At 38.1% G+C, this 18,983-nt stretch overlaps 1 protein-coding gene across 5 annotated transcripts in view; it reads left to right on the top strand.

Annotated features, from left to right (window-relative positions):
* C11H12orf42 (chromosome 11 C12orf42 homolog) overlaps nucleotides 1-18,983 on the top strand; it is a 183,683-nt gene that overhangs the window by 112,222 nt on the left and 52,478 nt on the right. For all 5 annotated transcript variants that reach the window (XM_050748484.1, XM_050748481.1, XM_050748482.1 and 2 more), the window contains one exon: nucleotides 8,409-8,520. In XM_050748484.1, the coding sequence (XP_050604441.1) occupies nucleotides 8,409-8,520 (112 nt within the window). The remainder of the gene's footprint in view (nucleotides 1-8,408; nucleotides 8,521-18,983) is intronic.

The following is an 18,983-nucleotide window of genomic DNA, read 5'->3' as shown; positions in this document are numbered from 1 at the left end:
TGAATCCAGAGCTGCAGTCAGCTTTTTAGTGCCTTTCTGTTATATATGAATGGCAGTCAAGGCTCTCAAGGATCCTTGAGGAAGGCTTTTAACATGAGATAAATGAAAACAAGCAGAAGAGAGAAGCTCAGACGACACTGAAACAACCCAGGGAACCAAACAATATGAACACAAATCTAACACTACTAAGGCAAACCCAGACCCTAAGATCAAAACACTCAGGAATAAGGGAAGAGAGAACATCCATTAAACAAGAATAGGATGCCATATTTTAAAAAGTGACAACAACAAGAAGAAATAGACAGGAATTATATGTGTGAAAACCAAGATTTTTAAAAAGAGCAGCATAAGAGTGAAAAGATAAGTTAAAGGAAGCCCTTAGAAAGTAGAAAGGAAAAGCTTTAAAAATGGAAGACAGAGTGAAAGAGGGGAGAGAGCGAGAGCGAGAGAGAATGAGAACACAGGGGAGAAAATTATTTCTAAAAAAGAAAAAATATTTATAGAATTGCAAGAGAGGAATTTCCAGATTGTTACGGCTTACTCGAGTGCCCAGTATAATGAAAGAAAACCCACACTAAGACACTTTGTTATAACATTATTTCAATAGTCACAAAGAGATCATAAAAGTTTTCAGAGATGTAAGAACAAAGAATACAAATAAAACAAATATCTCCCAGATAGATCACAAACAAAGGAACATAATGGTATCAGACTACATCAGCTTTTGATGCTAAAAGACAGAGAAATTTTCTCCTTTTAAGTATTATTTTAAGTTCTGGGATGCATGTACAGAATGTGCAGGTTTGTTACATAGGTATACATGTGCCATGTCGGTTTGCTGCACCTGTCAACCCATCATCTAGGTTTTAAGCCCCGCGTGCATTAGGTATTTGTCCTAATGCTTTCTCTCCCCTTGCCTCCAACCCCCCGACAGGTCCTGGTGTGTGATGTTCCCCTCCCTGTGTTCATGTGTTTTCATTGTTCAACTCCCACTCTTATGAGTGAGAACATGTGGTGTTTGGTTTTCTGTTCCTGTGTTAGTTTGCTGAGAACAATGGCTTCCAGCTTCATCCATGTCCCTGCAAAGGACATGAACTCGTTATTTTTAATGGCTGCATATTATTCCATGGTCTATATCTGCCACATTTTCTTTATCCAGTCTATCATTGATGGGTATTTTGGTTGGTTCCAAGTCTTTGCTATTGTAAATAGTGCTGCACTAAACATATGTGTGTAAGATGGAATTTTCAAAAATACATGTGCACTTGTATAAACAATCTTCTGTCTAACTTGAGGCAATATATGGCCAACTGAATACACTCAGTAGATGGTAGATATTATTTTCTTTCAAAGTGGTAAGATATCGGTCTCATATTTTAAGCTTTGGTACGAAGTGATCTTGCAGGATAGGAGAAGGGCCACCTCCAAATGTCATGAATGAGAAATATAGAATTCTGTCATCTTTCTGACAGCCTTTGACCTTGTCCATTTGACTATGAGAATGTAAGGCTTAGCCTGAAAAATTGTATAGATACAGTCAGGGCAAGCTACACAATTTGTGGAGCCCAGTGTGAAATGAAAGCAGGAGAAAGGGTGGTTAATAATACTAAAATATAAAACATTTTTCTTTATAACTATGTTATTAGTTATAAAATGTAATAGGGGTAATAGCAATACATGAATGACAATCTGAACCTACAACATGAACAAATTAACATTTTGGTGTTATAATTTTTTATGATGCAATAAATAATAATATGTTGCTATGTGATAATTGATCATAAGCTGTGTTTCGGGGCTTGCTTTCTACACATTCCTTTACTAGGTCATTATATGTTATACTTTCAGCAATTTCATCTTTAAGATTGCAAATCATTTTTGATGATTTTTACTTTGAGAAGAATATTTTTCCTGATACAGCTGACCCTAAAACTGCTGAGTATTTTACAGACTCCAACAACACTGGGATGCATTTCTGATAAATTATTCTGAAATGTAAATTAGTACATCTAGAGCTGATGATTCTTACCGAATAATTTTTCTAAAAAGATTTAAATTTTCCTTCAAATCAGTTTTGGATAACTCTGAATTTAAATTTAAATTTATAAAAGGTCATTTTTATGTTTCTTCTGACATTTCCTATAATTTTCAAGTCTTACAAGAAACTGAAAGTGGCTTTATGATTTATATATAATTTAAAGCAATTCCATGGAGATCTTGCTAATCCAGTGCAAATAGAGAGAGAGTCACTTCAGCTTATTACTCCATGGCTTACTACTTACATTGGCAACAACAAAATACTTCATTTTAGTTATAAGGGTTGTATGTTGTAGCAAATATCATCTCTTTCATTTTTGGAATACGTAAATTACCTAGAATATTTTGGCTTAAATGTGTGTTTGGAGATTGATGCCAACTAAGACAAAGTGAGCATTGTCCTTATCAGAATCATCTTCATCAGAACTGGTCAGTTTTATCTAGAGCAAGCGTGTCTAACCTGCTTGCTCTAGGTTGAACAAGAGCAACCGGGAGCAAGCCACACGTGGCCCAGGACGTAGCGTGGACCACATGCAGCCCCAGACAGCTTTGAATACGGCTCCACACAAATTCATAAATTTTCTTAAAACATTATGAGATTTTGTGTGTGTGTGTGTGTGTGTGTGTGTGTGTGTGTTTTCTCATCGCCTATTGTTTGTGTTGGTGTATTTTATGTGTGGCCCAAGATTGGACACCCCTGACCTAGAGTGAAATAAACTTCCGTAAACATAGACTACATTTTGAACCCTCATCTCACAAATACAGATCTCTTGACACCAGGCAGAATGGCCAAGAAAGTATAGCTTATCCAGCTCAAGCTAGCTTACCAGAGAAGTAATTCAAAGCCAAGAGACACTTGCCTTATGCTGTTGAAATAGCTGCAGCAGCCACAGACGCTACCATCTCTCACAATCAAACCTCAATCTGGAAATCTCAAAATATCCCATTAAACCTCGCTGGTTCTGAATTCCAATTCATGCAGCCAGTGGAATGTGATGTGCTCAGATCTGGGCATTTGCTTTGTCCAGACTATATGGATCAAGAACTGGGGAAGAGTAAATCCCCAAATACTCGTTCATGAAAGTAGAATAAAATATGTAACAAAATGAAAAGTAACAAAAGTGGTGGCAGTAATAGAGGTTGCAGTGTTCCCTTTGAATTAGAATTCAGCTTAGTGTAAGAGAGTGACTAAAAGTTTACACACAGATCATTTGTCTCCAGACCCATCAGCATTGATCAGATCATAATACTTGGCAGTAGGTTATTTCTCGTTAACACTGCATTGCATATGCCTCAGTGGTAATAGATTAAGAACCATGATTAAAAACACACAGGGCATGATGATACCACATCAAATTGATAATGCTCCATGTAGAGGAAATAATAGTTTGATCCAACATTTATATATTCAGACACTTGGATTTGTATACCTAGTGGCTATTCTCAATCACAAATTGATTTTCCACTTGCTGAAATTCCATTCTTGTCTTATTGTCCAGATCTTACTTTTCCACTAAAGAATGATTCTGGATTTCAGCAAAACCAATTTAGAAAACTTTCTGCCAAATAATAAGACTGTTGAAGAAACCTACACTTTTGGTTTTGGTCTGCAGGGGTGGTACATTTTTCATGATCATGTGGGACAAATACTGAGATGGAGAAACTCCAGTTTCTTTCCTTGTCCTCTAATTACAGTTGCTGCTAGGTGTCCTAAAGTTGAAACTTCCTTTACATAGTGCCAAGAGAGAAAGAAAATATGCCTTCATTGGCTACTGTACTTAGAATGGCTTCTAAAACCAAGCAAGAAAACCACACTGTTCTTGGCAGGCAAACAATTGAAAAGTACAGGTGCTGGGAGTGTGCACAACCCCAAAATCAACATGACTTGGGAGGAGAGGGGGCTAGATAACAAAGAAAGGTGCTTTTCATTCAGAGAAATTTATTTCTTTTAAATATTTGCAATCTACAGCCGATAGCACATGAGGCCACTTGGCATTATTTCCCAACAAAGGGGCGGGCTGGTGGTAATGAGCAGATGCTTGAGTGGCCTGTGGCGTGAGGTGCGCCATCCGTCCAGAAGATCAATATTTACTGTTCTTGTATCTTTGTGGTGAAAGTTTGCTCATCTTGAAAAAGAAGGTGGGGTTGTGCTTTCATATATAGAGCATGGGTTTGACTTCAGGCAGTGAATCAACTAAAAGCCACAGTGTCTTCACAGAGAGGAATCAGTACCTGTCTCCCCTGCTCAACGAAGAAATGTAAGGTGTTTTAAGGAGTAAAATGCATCAGGTCCGTGATATGGAGTGTCTTTGTCTGCATTCATTCCTTTTCATTTCAGTAAATCATACCCTGATGAAAGGTGCAATTTGAATATAATACTGCATTTCAACATTTGTTTTAAAACATACATTAATTCCATTCAGTCAAATTCAAAACATATCAATGAAGCAGCAGGATGCACATAACAGGGAGTGTTATGTGCTAGGCATTGGGCTGACCAAGATGAAGAAACTGAGACTCACTGCCTTAGCTTTTTGGTGCCTCAGTTTTCCTACTTTGTCACACTTGGATCACAGAGGGGAGAGTCCTGTGAGATGGGGTTGGGGGCAAGAGATAAATAGATGGTGGGTCATGACCAACCTCCTATACCATAGAGTTTTGCATTTTGTTCTTTAGGTCAGAGTGTGATGGGCTGGGGATTTGTTAAAATTCAGATCCTGATCCAGTAGGTTTTAGGGTGAGGCCAGAGAATCTTCATATCTAACAAGCTCCTAGGTGATGTTGGTGATGCTGGGTCCTGAGCCACACTTGGAGAAACGAGAAGTTGATCACTTGTATCTGTCACCCAGGATGACTGCTAAGAGTGCACATGCCTGGGCTTATCCCCTTAGACATATGTGAATCAAAATTTGCATTTTAACATCTTCACCAGGTGATTTTTATGCATGGTACAGTTTGAGAACCACTGTTTAAATGGTGGGAAATCAATGAACACTATTAAGAAGGCCAGTGCCATATTTAAACTTGGGTTTTAGAAAGATAATGCGAGAAAGAAAATTCAATGGAGGTGAACTGCAAGCAGGGATGTGGATGGAGATGCTAATAGGTGGCAGAGGACTGCAGATATGGGAATGGGACTGGAGGACATTGAGAGGGTGAGGTTGACAGGAAATGGTTGTGCATAGATCTGAGGGATAAGGGAGGAAGTGGATCCCAGGGTGATCTTCTAGTTTCTGTTTTGGACACTTACGTTGGACGCTTTCTGTTTTGGATGCTTTCTGTTTTGGACACTTAGGTTGCTGACTGTGAGGAGGCCATGGTGATCTTGTAGGTTCTTTTTGAATACTTATATTGTGCTTATTCTAAAATGGGGAAGCAGTATGGAATGGGGTTAAAAACATGGGCGTTAGAGTAGGAAAGAGTGGATTTGAGACTTGCTTTCAATACTTAGTACTTGTATAGCTTTGATAAGTTACTTAGTTTTTTATGTGTAAAATGAGGGTAATAGTTGTTGTGGGATAGCATTCGCCCCATTTTGTAAAGGTGGAAACAGGAATAGAGAAGGTAAGTTGCCCCGGCTTGTATAGAGAGCGGGGTGTGGAGATGCGGCTTGGATGTGGACCTACATGATTCTACAGCCCATGCTCTGAGTTATCACCTCCAAGATTGCCCATGCCCACATACTGTCCAGATGGACGGTGGCTCTAACCAAGTCAGGAAAACAGTTTTTCTCTCATTTCACTTTCTCTCAAGCCCTCTCTTGGAATCACTGCTGTTCCTGTGGTACTCTTCTCTCTTTAAAATGGTAGAAATTCTCTCCCTTTCACTTATTTTAGCTCATTTGTGATGATTTTTAAAGAAGACTCTACTCAATATCAAGCAAATATAAAGAAAGAAAATGCTAGCAGCAAAAAAGTCTTATAAAGTATAGGTTTCTGACCCTTCCTTAGTTAATCTCCCATGCTCCATGACTGGTACAACTGGACTGGGTCTCTCAAGTCCCAGCTGCCTCCTGCCATTTAAGAGGTGTGTATCTTCTTAAGCTTCCATCTCTGCCTCCTTGATCCACAGTTATGGAAAAGAGAGAGTTCCCACTCCAGTGCCTTCCTAGGACCCTCTCACTTAGCTTACAGTTTCTGGCTTGAGACACAAACCTTTTCCTCAGGGAGTGGGTAGAGTTGGGTGACTGATAGGCCGTGTGAAGTGACAAGATGAAACCCTTACCCTTTCAGTAAGATACTATTGCTCATGCAGGGATGAGTTGACCTTGTACAGACTCAGTAAATTAATGCTATCCTGAACACATAATATTCACAATATCCAAACAGTACTAGCCATACGTTAATATCCAATATCCAAATTTATACAATATCCAAATCACCTGAATCGATAATATCTAATCATATCCAAACAATACAAATTACACATCAAACCAATGGGAAGTTGGTTCTGATTACATGTTTAATGACTAGTTTTTATTTCTCTATATTATTATTTTTTAACTTTTATTTTAGTTCAGGAGTACATGTGCAGGTTTATTATATGGTGAACTGTGTACACCCACAGGGGTTTGGTGTACAGATAACTTCCTTACCAGGTAATAAGCATAGTATCCCGTCAGGTATTTTTTCTGATTCTTTCCCTCCTCCCCCACTCCACCCTCAAGTAGGCCCTAGTGCCTCTTATTTCCCTTCTAGTATCCATGTTTTTTGTTGTTTAGTTTCCACTTATAAGTGAGAAGATATGGTATTTGGGCTTCTGTTCCTGTGTTAGTTTGCTTCAGATAATGGCCTCCAGCTTCATCCATATTGGTGCAAAAAACATGATCTCATTCTTTTTTATGGCTGCACAGTATTCCATGGTGTATATGTATCACATTTTCTTTATCCAGTCCAGCATTGATAGGCATTTGGGTTGATTCCATGTCTTTGCTATTGTGAATAGTGCTGCAATGAAGACACATGTGCATGTGTCTTTATGTTAGAATGATTTATATTCTTTTGAGTATATATATCCAATAATATGATTGCTGAATCAAATGATAATTCGTTTTAAGTTCTTTGAGAAATTGCCATACTGTTTTCCACAATGACTGAACTAAATTACACTCCCACCAGCAGTATATAAGTGTTCCCTTTTCTCTGCAATCTCGCATCTGTTATTCTTTGACTTTTTAGTAATAGCTGTTCTAACTGGTGTGAGATGGTATTTCATTGTAGTTTTGATTTGCATTTCTCTAACGATTAGTGATGTTGAGCATTTTTTCATGTGCTTGTCGGCCACATGTATGTCTTATTTTGAAAAGTTTCTGTTCAGGTCCTTTGTCCACTTTTTAATGGAGTTGTTTGTTTTTTGCTTGTAAATTTGTTTCAGTTCCTCATAGATTCTGGGTATTAGACCTTTGTTGGAAGCATAGTTTGCAAATATTTTCTCCTATTCTGTAGGTTGTCTGTTTACTCTGTTGATAGTTTCTTTTCCTGTGTAGAAGCTATTTAGTTTAATTAGAGCCCATTTGTCAATTTTTGTTTTTGTTGCAATTGCTTTTGGTGTCTTTCTCATGAAATCTTTGCGAAGTTCTATGTTCAGAATGGTATTCTCTAGGTTATCTTTCTGGGTTTTTATAGTTTTAGGTTTTAGAATGAATAGTTTTTGATTTAAATCAAATTGGATCCTTACTTATGACCTTATTTCATATTATTTAACCAAGATATTTGTAGTTCTTTCTCCTCTTTATTTTCTGTTTTTGCTATTTCAAGGTGACAAAGCTTGATTTAAGAGCCTCCTTTCCCCTACCTTCTGACCCCTTTCCCTATCCCCTGCCTCTCCATTCTTTCATACACTGGCTGTTCCCAGTGCTCGGAATGACTCTCATCCAAGACCTCACATGGCTACTCCATCTGTGCCAGTGAATCTTTGTTTTCATGTCACCTTGTCTGAGAAGGTATCTCTTATTTTATGTTTTCCATCTTAGCAACAGAAAAATCACCATCCAATCTATTGGAGATATATTTGTTTATTTTTTGTCACTCTCCACTAATATGTCAATTTCATAAGGGCAGAGACCTCGCCTCTTGTATCCCCACTACCTAGAATAATATCTAGCATATAGTGTAACTGAATAAGATTTTTTTCAATGAACAAATAATTAAGTTAATTAGCCTCTTTAATGAATACATAAGAGGAATGTGCATGTAAAGGTAACTAGAGTTAACTGTGATTGTTTTCAGGATTGTTTCATTTAAAGAATAAAGAAACAAAAATATTTAAAAAATATCACTCACTTTAGGGAAGTAAGAGTGCTAGGTGGCATGAATTATTTTGGAGCCATTAACCTAATTTTATTTTGTGTATTTTTCTCCTCTATCTTACAGAACATCCCTTGTTACGAAAGAACTTCAGTGACCTGCTCCAGATTCATTAATCACATGAAGAATTTCTCTGAATCTCCTAAATTTCGTAGTCTACACTGTCTAAATTTTCCAGGTAAATTAAGACATAATCCCAAGAAAGACCAGAGTTTCCAAAGAAACTGGAATATGTACAGGTAATAATCATAAAGATTTTATTGAGGAACAGTTGCACTGTGTTTCAAAATGGCAACAAAAGAGGGAATTCGTTGGCTCATGAAGTTAATAAATCCAAAGGTGGACTGGCTTAGGGCATGGCTGGATCCAGTGTTCACCAATAATATCATGATTAATTTCATTTTATTAATTTCCCTGTTGTCTTCACTAAGTTGGGTTCATTTTCAAAATGCCCCTGGCATGTAACATGCCCTGGCAGCTATAGGCATATCTGATTCTTAGAGCTTGTAATTTCAAAAGTACAGAAACCCTCTTGTTTCATTCATCTATAACAGTCTCTACTGCTTATCCAATGGCTCTGATTGGCCAAACTTTGGTCTTACGTTCACCCCTGGAATCCAGGTAGCTGGGAGAATGGAATACACCAGTCAACATTTGCTACTTCTGAGGCAGGGGAGGTGGGCCACTTGATTGACAGCTGCACTTAAATTACACAAAATGTGTGTGTGTGTGTGTGTGTGTGTGTGTGTGTGTGTGAGAGAGAGAGAGAGAGAGAGAGGCAGATAAGGAGAGAGAATAGTAAAAGGATGATTTCCCTAAATAAGTTGATATAGGGCAAGCAAAAGAACATAATTTTGTGTCAAGCCAAAAATGATATATAATTGTATTAGTTATATTCCCCATAGCACTGTCACCATAGATGATTTTGACACCCTGCGACTGTCCATAAACTCCATTTTTAGGACCATTTCACTGATCTGAAATGATATATTTAAATGTACCTGTCCAATTTACTACCTAAGAGAAAATGTTTTTAGGACAACTGATAAAGCAGGTAACTGCTACATTTTCATTTGAACAATGCATTGTTTTAGAATGTATTTATTCATTCTCTTATATTTATATGCTAACAAAATTCATTGCATATGTATTCATATCAGGGCCATTGAAAGGTTTTGTTGATTTTATAATGGTTTCAAACTCTTGGAGTAATGTAATTTTAATGAGTTTTTTGAGAATCACATTGTGGTACACACTCAAATTCTACTTAAAAAGAACTGAAAATATTTTTGCGGAGGGAATAATAGATTTACATCGCTCAAAACCCAAAAATATAAAGAGGTATATGGAAGACAGTCTTCTTCCTACTTCTGCTCCAATCTGCCTCATTCCCCTTTCTCCCATGGGAAAACACTTACACTATTTTCTTGAGAATCCTTCATTGTTTTCTCTATGCAAATAAGTGTGTTTATGACAAATGAAAGTGTACAGGTGAGTAGCAGTATTCTGCACCTCAGTCTTCACTTATCACTATATCTTGGAGTTCTTCCCGCATCAGTTCATTGAGTGCTTTCTCATTCATTTTTCTTTTCTTTTTTTTTCTTTCTTTCTTTTATTTTTTTTCTTTTAATTTTTTATTTTCATAGGTTTTTGGGGAACAGGTGGTGTTTGCTTACATGAGTAAGTTCTTTAGTAGTGATTTGTGAGATTTTGGTGCACCCATCACCACAGCATTATACACTGAACCCAATTTGTAACCTTTTATCCCTCACTCACTTCCTACAATTTCCCCGGAATCCTCAAAGTCCCTTGTATCATTCTTATGCCTTAGCATCCTCATAGCTTAGCTCCCACTTACGAGTGAGAACATACGATATTTGGTTATCCATTCCTGAGTTACTTCACTTAGAATAATAGTCTCCAATCCCATCCAGGTTGCTGTGAATGCTATTAATTCATTCCTTTTTGTGGCTGAGTAGTATTCCATCATATATATCTCAGTTTATTCACTCATTGATAGATGGATATTTGGGTTGGTTCCACATTTTTGCAACTGTGAATTGTGCTTATATAAACAAGGATGTCCAAGTATCTTTTTCGTATAATGACTTCTTTGTCTATGGGTAGATACCCAGTAATGGGATTGCTGAATCAAGTAGTAGTTCTACTTTTAGTTTTTTAAAGAATCTCCACACTGTTTTCCATAGTGGTTGTACTAGTTTACATTCCCACCAGCATTGTAGAAGTGTTCTCTTTTCACCGCATCCATACCAACATCTATTATTTTTTGATTATGGCTATTCTTGTAGGAGTGAGGTGGTATCACATTGTGGTTTTGATTTGAATTTCCCTGATTATTAGTGATGTTGAGCTTTTTTTCATGTTTGTTGGCCATTTATATATCTTTTGAGAATTGTTTATTCATGTCCCTAGCCCACTTCTTGATGGGATTGTTTTTCTCTTGCTAATTTGTTTGAGTTTGTTTTAGATTCTGGATATTAGTCCTTTGTCAGATGTATAGATTGTGAAGATTTTCTCCCACTCTGTGGGTTGTCTGTTTACTCTGCTGACTTTTCCTTTTGCCACGCAAAAGCTTTTTAGTTTAATTAAGTCCCACCTATTTATCTTTGTTTTTATTGCATTTGCTTTTGGGTTCTTGGTCATGAAATCCTTGCCTAAGCCAATATCTGGAAGGGTTTTTCCAATGATCTTCTAGAATTTTTATAGTTTTGGGTCTTAGATTTAACTCCTTGATCCATCTTGAGTAGAATTTTGTATAATGTGAGAAATGAGGATCCAGTTTCATTCTTCTACATGTGGCTTGCCAGTGATCCCAGCACCTTTTGTTGAATAGGATGTCCTTTCCTCACTTTATGTTTTTGTTTGCTTTGTCAAAGATCAGTTGGCTGTAAGTATTTAGGTTTATCTCTGGGTTTTCTATTCTGTTCCATTGGTTTATGTGCCTATTTTTATACTAGTACTATGCTGTTTTGGTGATTATGGCTTTATGATATAGTTTGAAATTGGATAATGTAATGCTTCCAGATTGGTTCTTTTTGCTTAGTCTTGCTTTATCTATGCAGGCTCTTTTTTGGTTTTGTATGATTTTTCTAGTTCTGTGAAGAATGATGGTGGTATTTTGATGGGAATTGCATTGAATTTGTAGATTGCTTTTGGCAGTATGGTCATTTTCACAGCATTGATTCTACCCATCCATGAACATGGGATGTGTTTCCATTTGTTTGTGTGAACTGCAATTTCTTTCAGCAGTATTTTGTAGTTTTCCTTGTAGAGGTCTTTTGCCTCCTTGGTTAGGTATTCCTAAATATTTTATTTTATTTTATTTTGTTTTTGCAGCTACTGTAAAAGGGGTTGAGTTTTTTATTTGATTCTTAGCGTGATCACTGTTGGTGTTTAGCAGAGCTACTAATTTGTGTACATTAATTTTGTATCCTGAAACTTTGTTGAATTCGTTTATCAGTTCTAGGAGCTTTCTAAAGGAGTCTTTAGGGTTTTGTAAGTATACAATCATATCATCAGCAAACAGCAACAGGTTTGACTTCCTTTTTACTGATTTGGATGCGCTTGATTTATTGCTCTTGTCTGATTGCTCTGGCTAGGACTTCCAGTACTATGTTGAATAGAAGTGTTGCGAGTGGGCATCCTTGTCTTGTTCCAGTTCTCAGAGGGAATACTTTTAACTTTTTCTCGTTCTGTAGTATGTTGGCTGTGGGTTTGTCATAGGTGGCTTTTATTGCATTGAGGTATGTTGCCTGTGTGCCAATTTTGCTGAGGGTTTTAATCATAAAGGATATTGGATTTTGTCAAATGCTTTTTCTGCATCTATTGTGTTTATCACGTGATTTTTGTTTTTAATTCTGTTTATGTGGTGTATCGTATTTATTGACTTGCATATCTTAAACCATTCCTGCATCCCTGGTATGCAACCCATTTGATCATGGTGGATTATCTTTTTGGTATGCTGTTGGATCTGGTTAGCTAACATTTTGTTAAGGATTTTTGCATCTGTGTTCATCAGGGATATTGGTCTGTATTGTTTTTTTGTTATGCCCTTCCCTTGTTTTCATATTAGGGTGCTACTGGCTTCCTAGAATCATTTAGGGAGGATTCCCTCTTTCTGTATCTTGTGGAATAGTGTCAATAGGATTGGTACCAACTCTTTGAATGTCTGCTAGGATTCAGCTGTGAATCTGCCTGGTTCTGGACATTTTTTGGCTGGTGATTTTTAAAATATCATTTCATTCTCACTGCTTGTTACTGTTCTGTTCAGGGTTTCTAATTCTTCCTGATTTAAGTTAGGAGGGTTGTGTATTTCCAGGAATTTATCCATCTCCTTTAGGTTTTCCAGTTTATGTAGGTAAAGGTGTTCATGCTAGCCTTGAATGATGTTTTATATTTCTGTGGTGTTGATTGTAATGTCTCTCATTTTTTTTTTTTCCAGTTGAGCTTATTTGGATCTTCTCTCTTCTTGGTTAATCTTGCTAATGGTCTATTAATTTTATTTATCTTTTCAAAGAACCAGATTTTTATTCATTTATTTTTGTATTTCTTTTTTGTTTCAATTTCATTTGGTTCTGTTCTGATTTTTATTTCCTTTTTTTCTGCTGGGTTTGGGTTTGGGTTTGGTTTGGTCTTTTTTCTCTAGTTCCTTGAGGTGTGACCTTAGATTGTCTATTTGTGCTCTTTCAGACTTTTTGATATAGGTATGTAAGAGTATGAACTTTCCTGCTAGCATCACATTTGCTGTATCCAGAGATTTTTATAGGTTGTGTTACTATTATTGTTTAGTTCAAAGAATTTTAAAATTTCCATTGATTTCATTGTTGACCCAATGATCGTTCAGGAGGAGATTATTTAATTTCCATGTATTTGCATGGCTTTGAAGGTTCTTTTTGAAGTTAATTTCCAGTTTTATTCCACTGTGGTCTGAGAGAGTACTTGATATAATGTCAGCTTTCTTAAACGTATTGAGGCTTGTTTTGTGGCCTATCACATGGTCTATCTTGGAGAGAGTTCCATGCACTGATGAGTGGAATGTATATTCTGCAGTTTTTGGGTAGAATGTTCTGTAAATATCTGTTAAGTCCATTCATTCTAGGGTATAGTTTAAATCCATTGTTTCTTTGTTGACTTTCTGTCATGATGGCCTGTTTAGTGCTGTCAGAGGAGTATTGAAGTCCTGTACTATGATTTTGTTGCTTTCTATCTGATTTCTTAGATCTAGTAGTAACTGTTTTATAAATTTGGGAGCTCCAGTGTCAGGTGCATATATATTTAGGACTGTGATATTTTCCTGTTAGACAAGACCTTTTATTATTACATAAAGTCCCTCTTTGTCTTTTTTAAGTGTTGTTGCTTTACAGTTTATTTTGTCTGATATAACAATAACTATTCCTGTTTGCTTTTAGTGTCCATTTGTATGGAATATCTTTTTCCACCCCTTTACCTTAAGTTTACATGAGTCCTATGTGTCAGGGGAGTTCCTTGAAGGCAACAGATACTTGATTGGTGAATTCTTATCCAATCTGCAATTCTGTACCTTTTAAGCGGAGCATTTATGCGATTTACTTTCGATGTCAGTATTGAGATGTGAGATACTAATCCATTCATCGTGCTATTCATTGCCTGTATACCTTGGTCTTTTTAAATTGTATTTTTGTTTATAGTTCCTATGAGATGTATGCTTTAAAGAGGTCCTGTTTTGATGTTTCCAGGATTTCTTTCAAGATTTAGAGCTCCTTTTAGCAGTTCTTGTAGTGCTGGCTTGTTAGTGGCAAATTACCTCAGCATTTGTTTGTTTGAAAAAGAGTGTATCTTTCCTTTATTTATGGAACTTAGTTTCACTGGATCCAAAATTCTTGGCTGATAATTGTTTTGTTTAGGGAGGCTGAAGATAGGGCCCCAATCCCTTCTGGCTTGTTGGGTTTCTGCTAATAAATCTGCTGTTAATCTAATAGGTTTTCCTTCATAGGGTACCTGGTGCTTTTGCCTCACAGCTCTTAAGATTCTTTCCTTCGTCTTGACTTTAGGTAACCTAATGACAATGTGCCTAGATGATGATCTTTCTGCAATGAATTTCCCAGGTGTTCTTTGAGTTTCTTGTATTTGATGTCTAGGTCTCTAGCAAGGCCAGGGAAGGTTCCCTCAGTTATTCCCCCAGATATGTTTTCCAAACTTTTAGATTTCTGTTCTTCCTCAGGAACACCAATTATTCTTAGGTTTGGTCATTTAACATAATAACAAACTTCTTGGAGGTGTTGTTTATTTTTTTAAATTCTTTTTTCTTTGTCTTTGTTGGATTGGGTTAATTTGAAAACCTTGTCTTCGAGCTCTGAAGTTCTCGCTTCTGCTTTTTTGATTCTATTGCTGAGACTTTCCAGAAGATTTTGCATTTCTCTAAGTGTGTCCTTTATTTCCTGAAGTTGTGAATTTTTTTTTCTTATGCTATCTGTTTCACTGAAGATTTCTCCCTTCATTTCTTGTGTCCTTTTTTTTGATTTCTTTACATTGGACTTCACCTTTCTCTGGTGCTCCTTAATTGGCCTTCTGAATTATTTTTCAGGTAAATCAGGGATTTGTTTTTTTGGTTTGAGTCCATTGCTGGTGAGCTAGTGTGATTTTTTTTGGGGGGTGGTAAAGAACCTTGTTTTGTCGTATTACCAGAATTGTTTTTCCGTTTCCTTCTCATTTGGGTAGGCTATGTCAGAGGGAATATCTGGGGTTCAAGGCTGCTGTTCAGATTATTTTGTTCCATGGAGTGTTCCCTTTATCTAGTACTCTCCCCCTTTTCCTGGGAATGTGACTTCCAGAGAGCTGAGCTGTAGTGATTGTTATTTCTCTTCTGGATCTAGCCACACAGCAGGGCTACCAGGCTCCAGGCTGGTACTGAGGGTTGTCTGCAGAGTCCTGTGATGTGACCCTTTTGCAGATCTCTTAGCTGTGGATACCAGCACCTGCTCCAGCGGAGGTGGCATGGGGGTAAATGGACTCTGTGAGAGTCCTTAACTTTGGTTGTTTAATGCACTGTTTTTGTGCTGGTTGGCTTCCTGCCAGGAGGTAGCACTTTCAAGAGGGCATCAGCTGTGGTAGTATAGGGAGGATCAGGCAGTGGATGGGGCTCTAGAACTCCCAGGAGAAAATGCCTTTTGTCTTCAACTACCAGGGTGGGTAAGGAAGGACAATCAGGTGGGGGAAGGGTTAGGTGTGTCTGAACTCAGACTCTCCTTGGGTGAGTCTTTCTGCAGTTGTTGTGGGGGATGGGGGTGTGATTCCCAGGTCAATGGAGTTATATTCCCAGGAAGATTATGGCTGCCTCTGCTGTGTCATGCAGGTAGTCAGGGAAGTGGGAGAAAGCTGGCAGTCACAGGCCTCACCCAGCTCCCATGCAACACAAAAGGCTAATCTCACTCCTACCGTAGGTACCAAGTTTGTTTCTAGGCAGTAGGCGAGCAGGGCTGAGAACTTTCCCTGGACTAGCAGCCTCTCAACTGAGAAAGCACTTAGGGCTTTTGCACCTCCCTGCCTGTTGAGTCTACTGGATTCCCACCCTCCCCTGAGTTCCAGCCAGGAGATTTCACATTGGGTTGGAATTGCTACAAAGTTCAGCTAGAGGTTTCCTTCTCCCTGTGGTCTTTTCCCAGTACCTCTGGCAGCCCTACCCAAGGACCCCTGTGAGGCACACACAGGGAGAAAGAAATTGCTTCCCAGGGACCTGGAGAACCCACAGGGCTTTTCCTACTGCTTCCCCTACCACTGTATTTCACTCGGCTCTCTAAATTGACTGAGCTCCAGGTAAGGTCAAATCTTTTTCCCATGATCTAGACCTTCAGGTTCCCCAGTGAGGGTGTGTGTTCAGGGACGGATAATACCCCTTTCCCACTTTCACAACTTGGGCACTCACAGTATTTGGGCTGTCTCCTGGGTCCTGCAGGAGGAAACCACTTTCTTCATAGGGTCTGTGGATTCTTTTGGCTTTCCTGGTCTATTTCTGCAGTAGCTCTGGAGCAAAAGTTCATGATATGAGTCTCCACATGCTGCTCTGTCTGTCCCAGTGAGAGCTGCAATCTTGTCCTGCCTCCTATCCACCATTTTTTCCCCCAGATACCTGTTAAAGATTTGCAGTTGGAAACTCAAATGGTGCAAGAGTATAAACTTGTAATGGAATCCAGAGCCTCATTCATTTTTCTTACAACTTCAGAGTAATATATTTTATGGATATACTTTAACTTATTTAGCTTGTGCCCTTTGATGAACATTAGTGATTCCCCCAAAGAGCCCACTAAAATCATATGGATTTCATATTTCACGGCTTTGATGGCACATATTAAAAGTTGATTTTGACCTATCCTGCTTTTGATAGTTTTATGGAAAGACTAATTTAGGCTTATTTCCAGCCTACTGTGGTAACTCAATACAAGCAAATGCCGACTTCTTTATTCCTTTAAAACCACAATGGAGGAAGAGATAAAATAATTGCCACTATCACAATCTGAAAAATATGTGACTTCAAGATTTGATATACTAGGATCTTGAGAGTTGAGATTATGGGTATAACTTTGAGAAATAACATAGTTTATAATTACATGATTTGCTCTGATAGCCCTAAATTCCTTGATATTTGACTTAGATTTGGAGACAGGAAGCCATTAGGTATGCTGGGATTGAGAAGGCACTGATGGGTGGAACTAGGAAGACAATACGGACCCTCCAGAATGAGGGACTTAGTTGAAGCCCCTACGATACCAACCAGTCTACCAATTTTTAGATGTACAAGGGTGGTCATCCTAAAATATCCAGCTTAAGATGAGCAGACTCAGAGCAGAACATCCCAGTCAACCCATAGAATCATGTAAAATAATAATTTAAAAAGTTATGCTTTAGAATGGTTTATTATGCAGCAAATGCTAACTGATAACACCACCCAGAGTTTCGGTGGTGGTAACCAACCTCAGACTTACTGCTGCCTAAATTTGTTCCATGGATAACGTTGTTATTTGGCCTTATTTGTAAATGAATGCTAGAGCAAATATAGCACCTGGCTGAGCTGGCCAATGAAAGGGGTTAAAACTGATTCACAAAAGAAACTTGGAGTTTTTGGTGAAGACTGACTCCATGTTATTCCCTCATCAGTGGGGCATCAGCCCCTCATTTTTCTCTCCTGGTTATTATCATGATGTCAGATGCCAGGCCCAGTATGATGGCAGTGATCAAAGGAGTTTTCAGAGTCCCAAATGGCTGAGCAACTGGGACCTTGTCTGCAGCAGACGGATGGAGCATTCCTCTTATAACATACTTAACTCTTTGGTTAAAAGCAACAAATACGGATTTACTTAAAATAACAAGTAGGGATTAGATTGCTATTTTTGCATTAAAAAAACCACCCCATGTGGCATGAAGAGAACAGAAAATGGAACATTATAAAGCTACATCTAATTTCTTACCAGCTGAGCAGAAGTTTGCAAAGGAGACCATTTTGCCTAATATACCTGAATAGATACAGACATTCTAGTGGGCATGTTTAAAGAGGTTTTTATTTGTTTGTGACTTAGAATTAAGGTCTGAGCTGGAGTAAAAAGTTATAGAGTCATCAGGAGGTGATAAGCAATTCTTAAGAGTGGATGAGATGATCAAGAGAAGGGAGGAGGCATAAAAGGGAGGAAGCTGAGAAGCCATGTGACCTAGAAAGGTAGGGAAGGAACAGAAGCTAACAAGAGGCATTGTGGTTAGAAGCGCCCAGTCTGGAGTTAGACTTTTAAGTTTGAATTCCTAATTAGCCACTGACTTTGGGCTTAACTTCTCTGCACTTTACTTACCCTGAGTTTAAATGAGGATCATGATAATATCTAACTCCTAGGATTTATTGTGAGAGATGAATGTCACAATATAGTTAAAGTCCTTGAAACAGTGCCTGGCCCATATTTAATGTTCAATAATTACTAGCATTGTTTTTATTGCATTCAAAGGATTTCATGAGTTTCAGAAAAGTGAAAGGATAGTTAGCATCCAATACTAAGGGAGGACAATTAAGAAATGTACTAAGAAGGCCCATTTGATTTAACAGCTAGGATGTCTTGCTAAAATTGACAAAAACTGTTTTTCTAGAGTCATGGTACTCAAACTAGGGTGATGAGATATGAGGACTGAGGAGGTGGTAAAGTTATTGGGGATCCAGGCCTAGCTGAACGACTGGCCATGTGACCTTGTACAAACTGTTTAACGTCTCTGGGTTCATCTCCTTGGCTATACAGCCGGAGGAGGAGGTGGAGGAGGAGGCTGGATGATCGAATTCCCATTTAAAAAATATTCTTCCGTCAACTGATGAGAACCTGGATGGTCAACAAGCAGAATGTTGTAGAAATGATTTTCTTCCTTTCAGATGGGTGGGTCAATGACCAGTCAAAATGTAAGACATCTGACTTCTCATTTTCCTTCGTGCTGCTGCCTTCAGAGCCGGATACATACACCAATACAGAAGTATATGCAGATAAGAATGTATGCATGTATATGCAAACACACCTACACATACAAACACAAATCACACTCTTCAGAGATCCATATGATAAGCCTGCTCATAAGCAGATTATGCCATAGACCACAGATTCAGCCGACACTTACTGACAG

This window comes from Macaca thibetana, chromosome 11 (genome assembly GCF_024542745.1).
Source record: "Macaca thibetana thibetana isolate TM-01 chromosome 11, ASM2454274v1, whole genome shotgun sequence".
Classification (NCBI taxonomy): Eukaryota; Metazoa; Chordata; class Mammalia; order Primates; family Cercopithecidae; genus Macaca; species Macaca thibetana.
The sequence above is the reverse complement of the archived record's forward strand: the minus strand, read 5'-3'. Positions and strand labels throughout refer to the sequence as shown.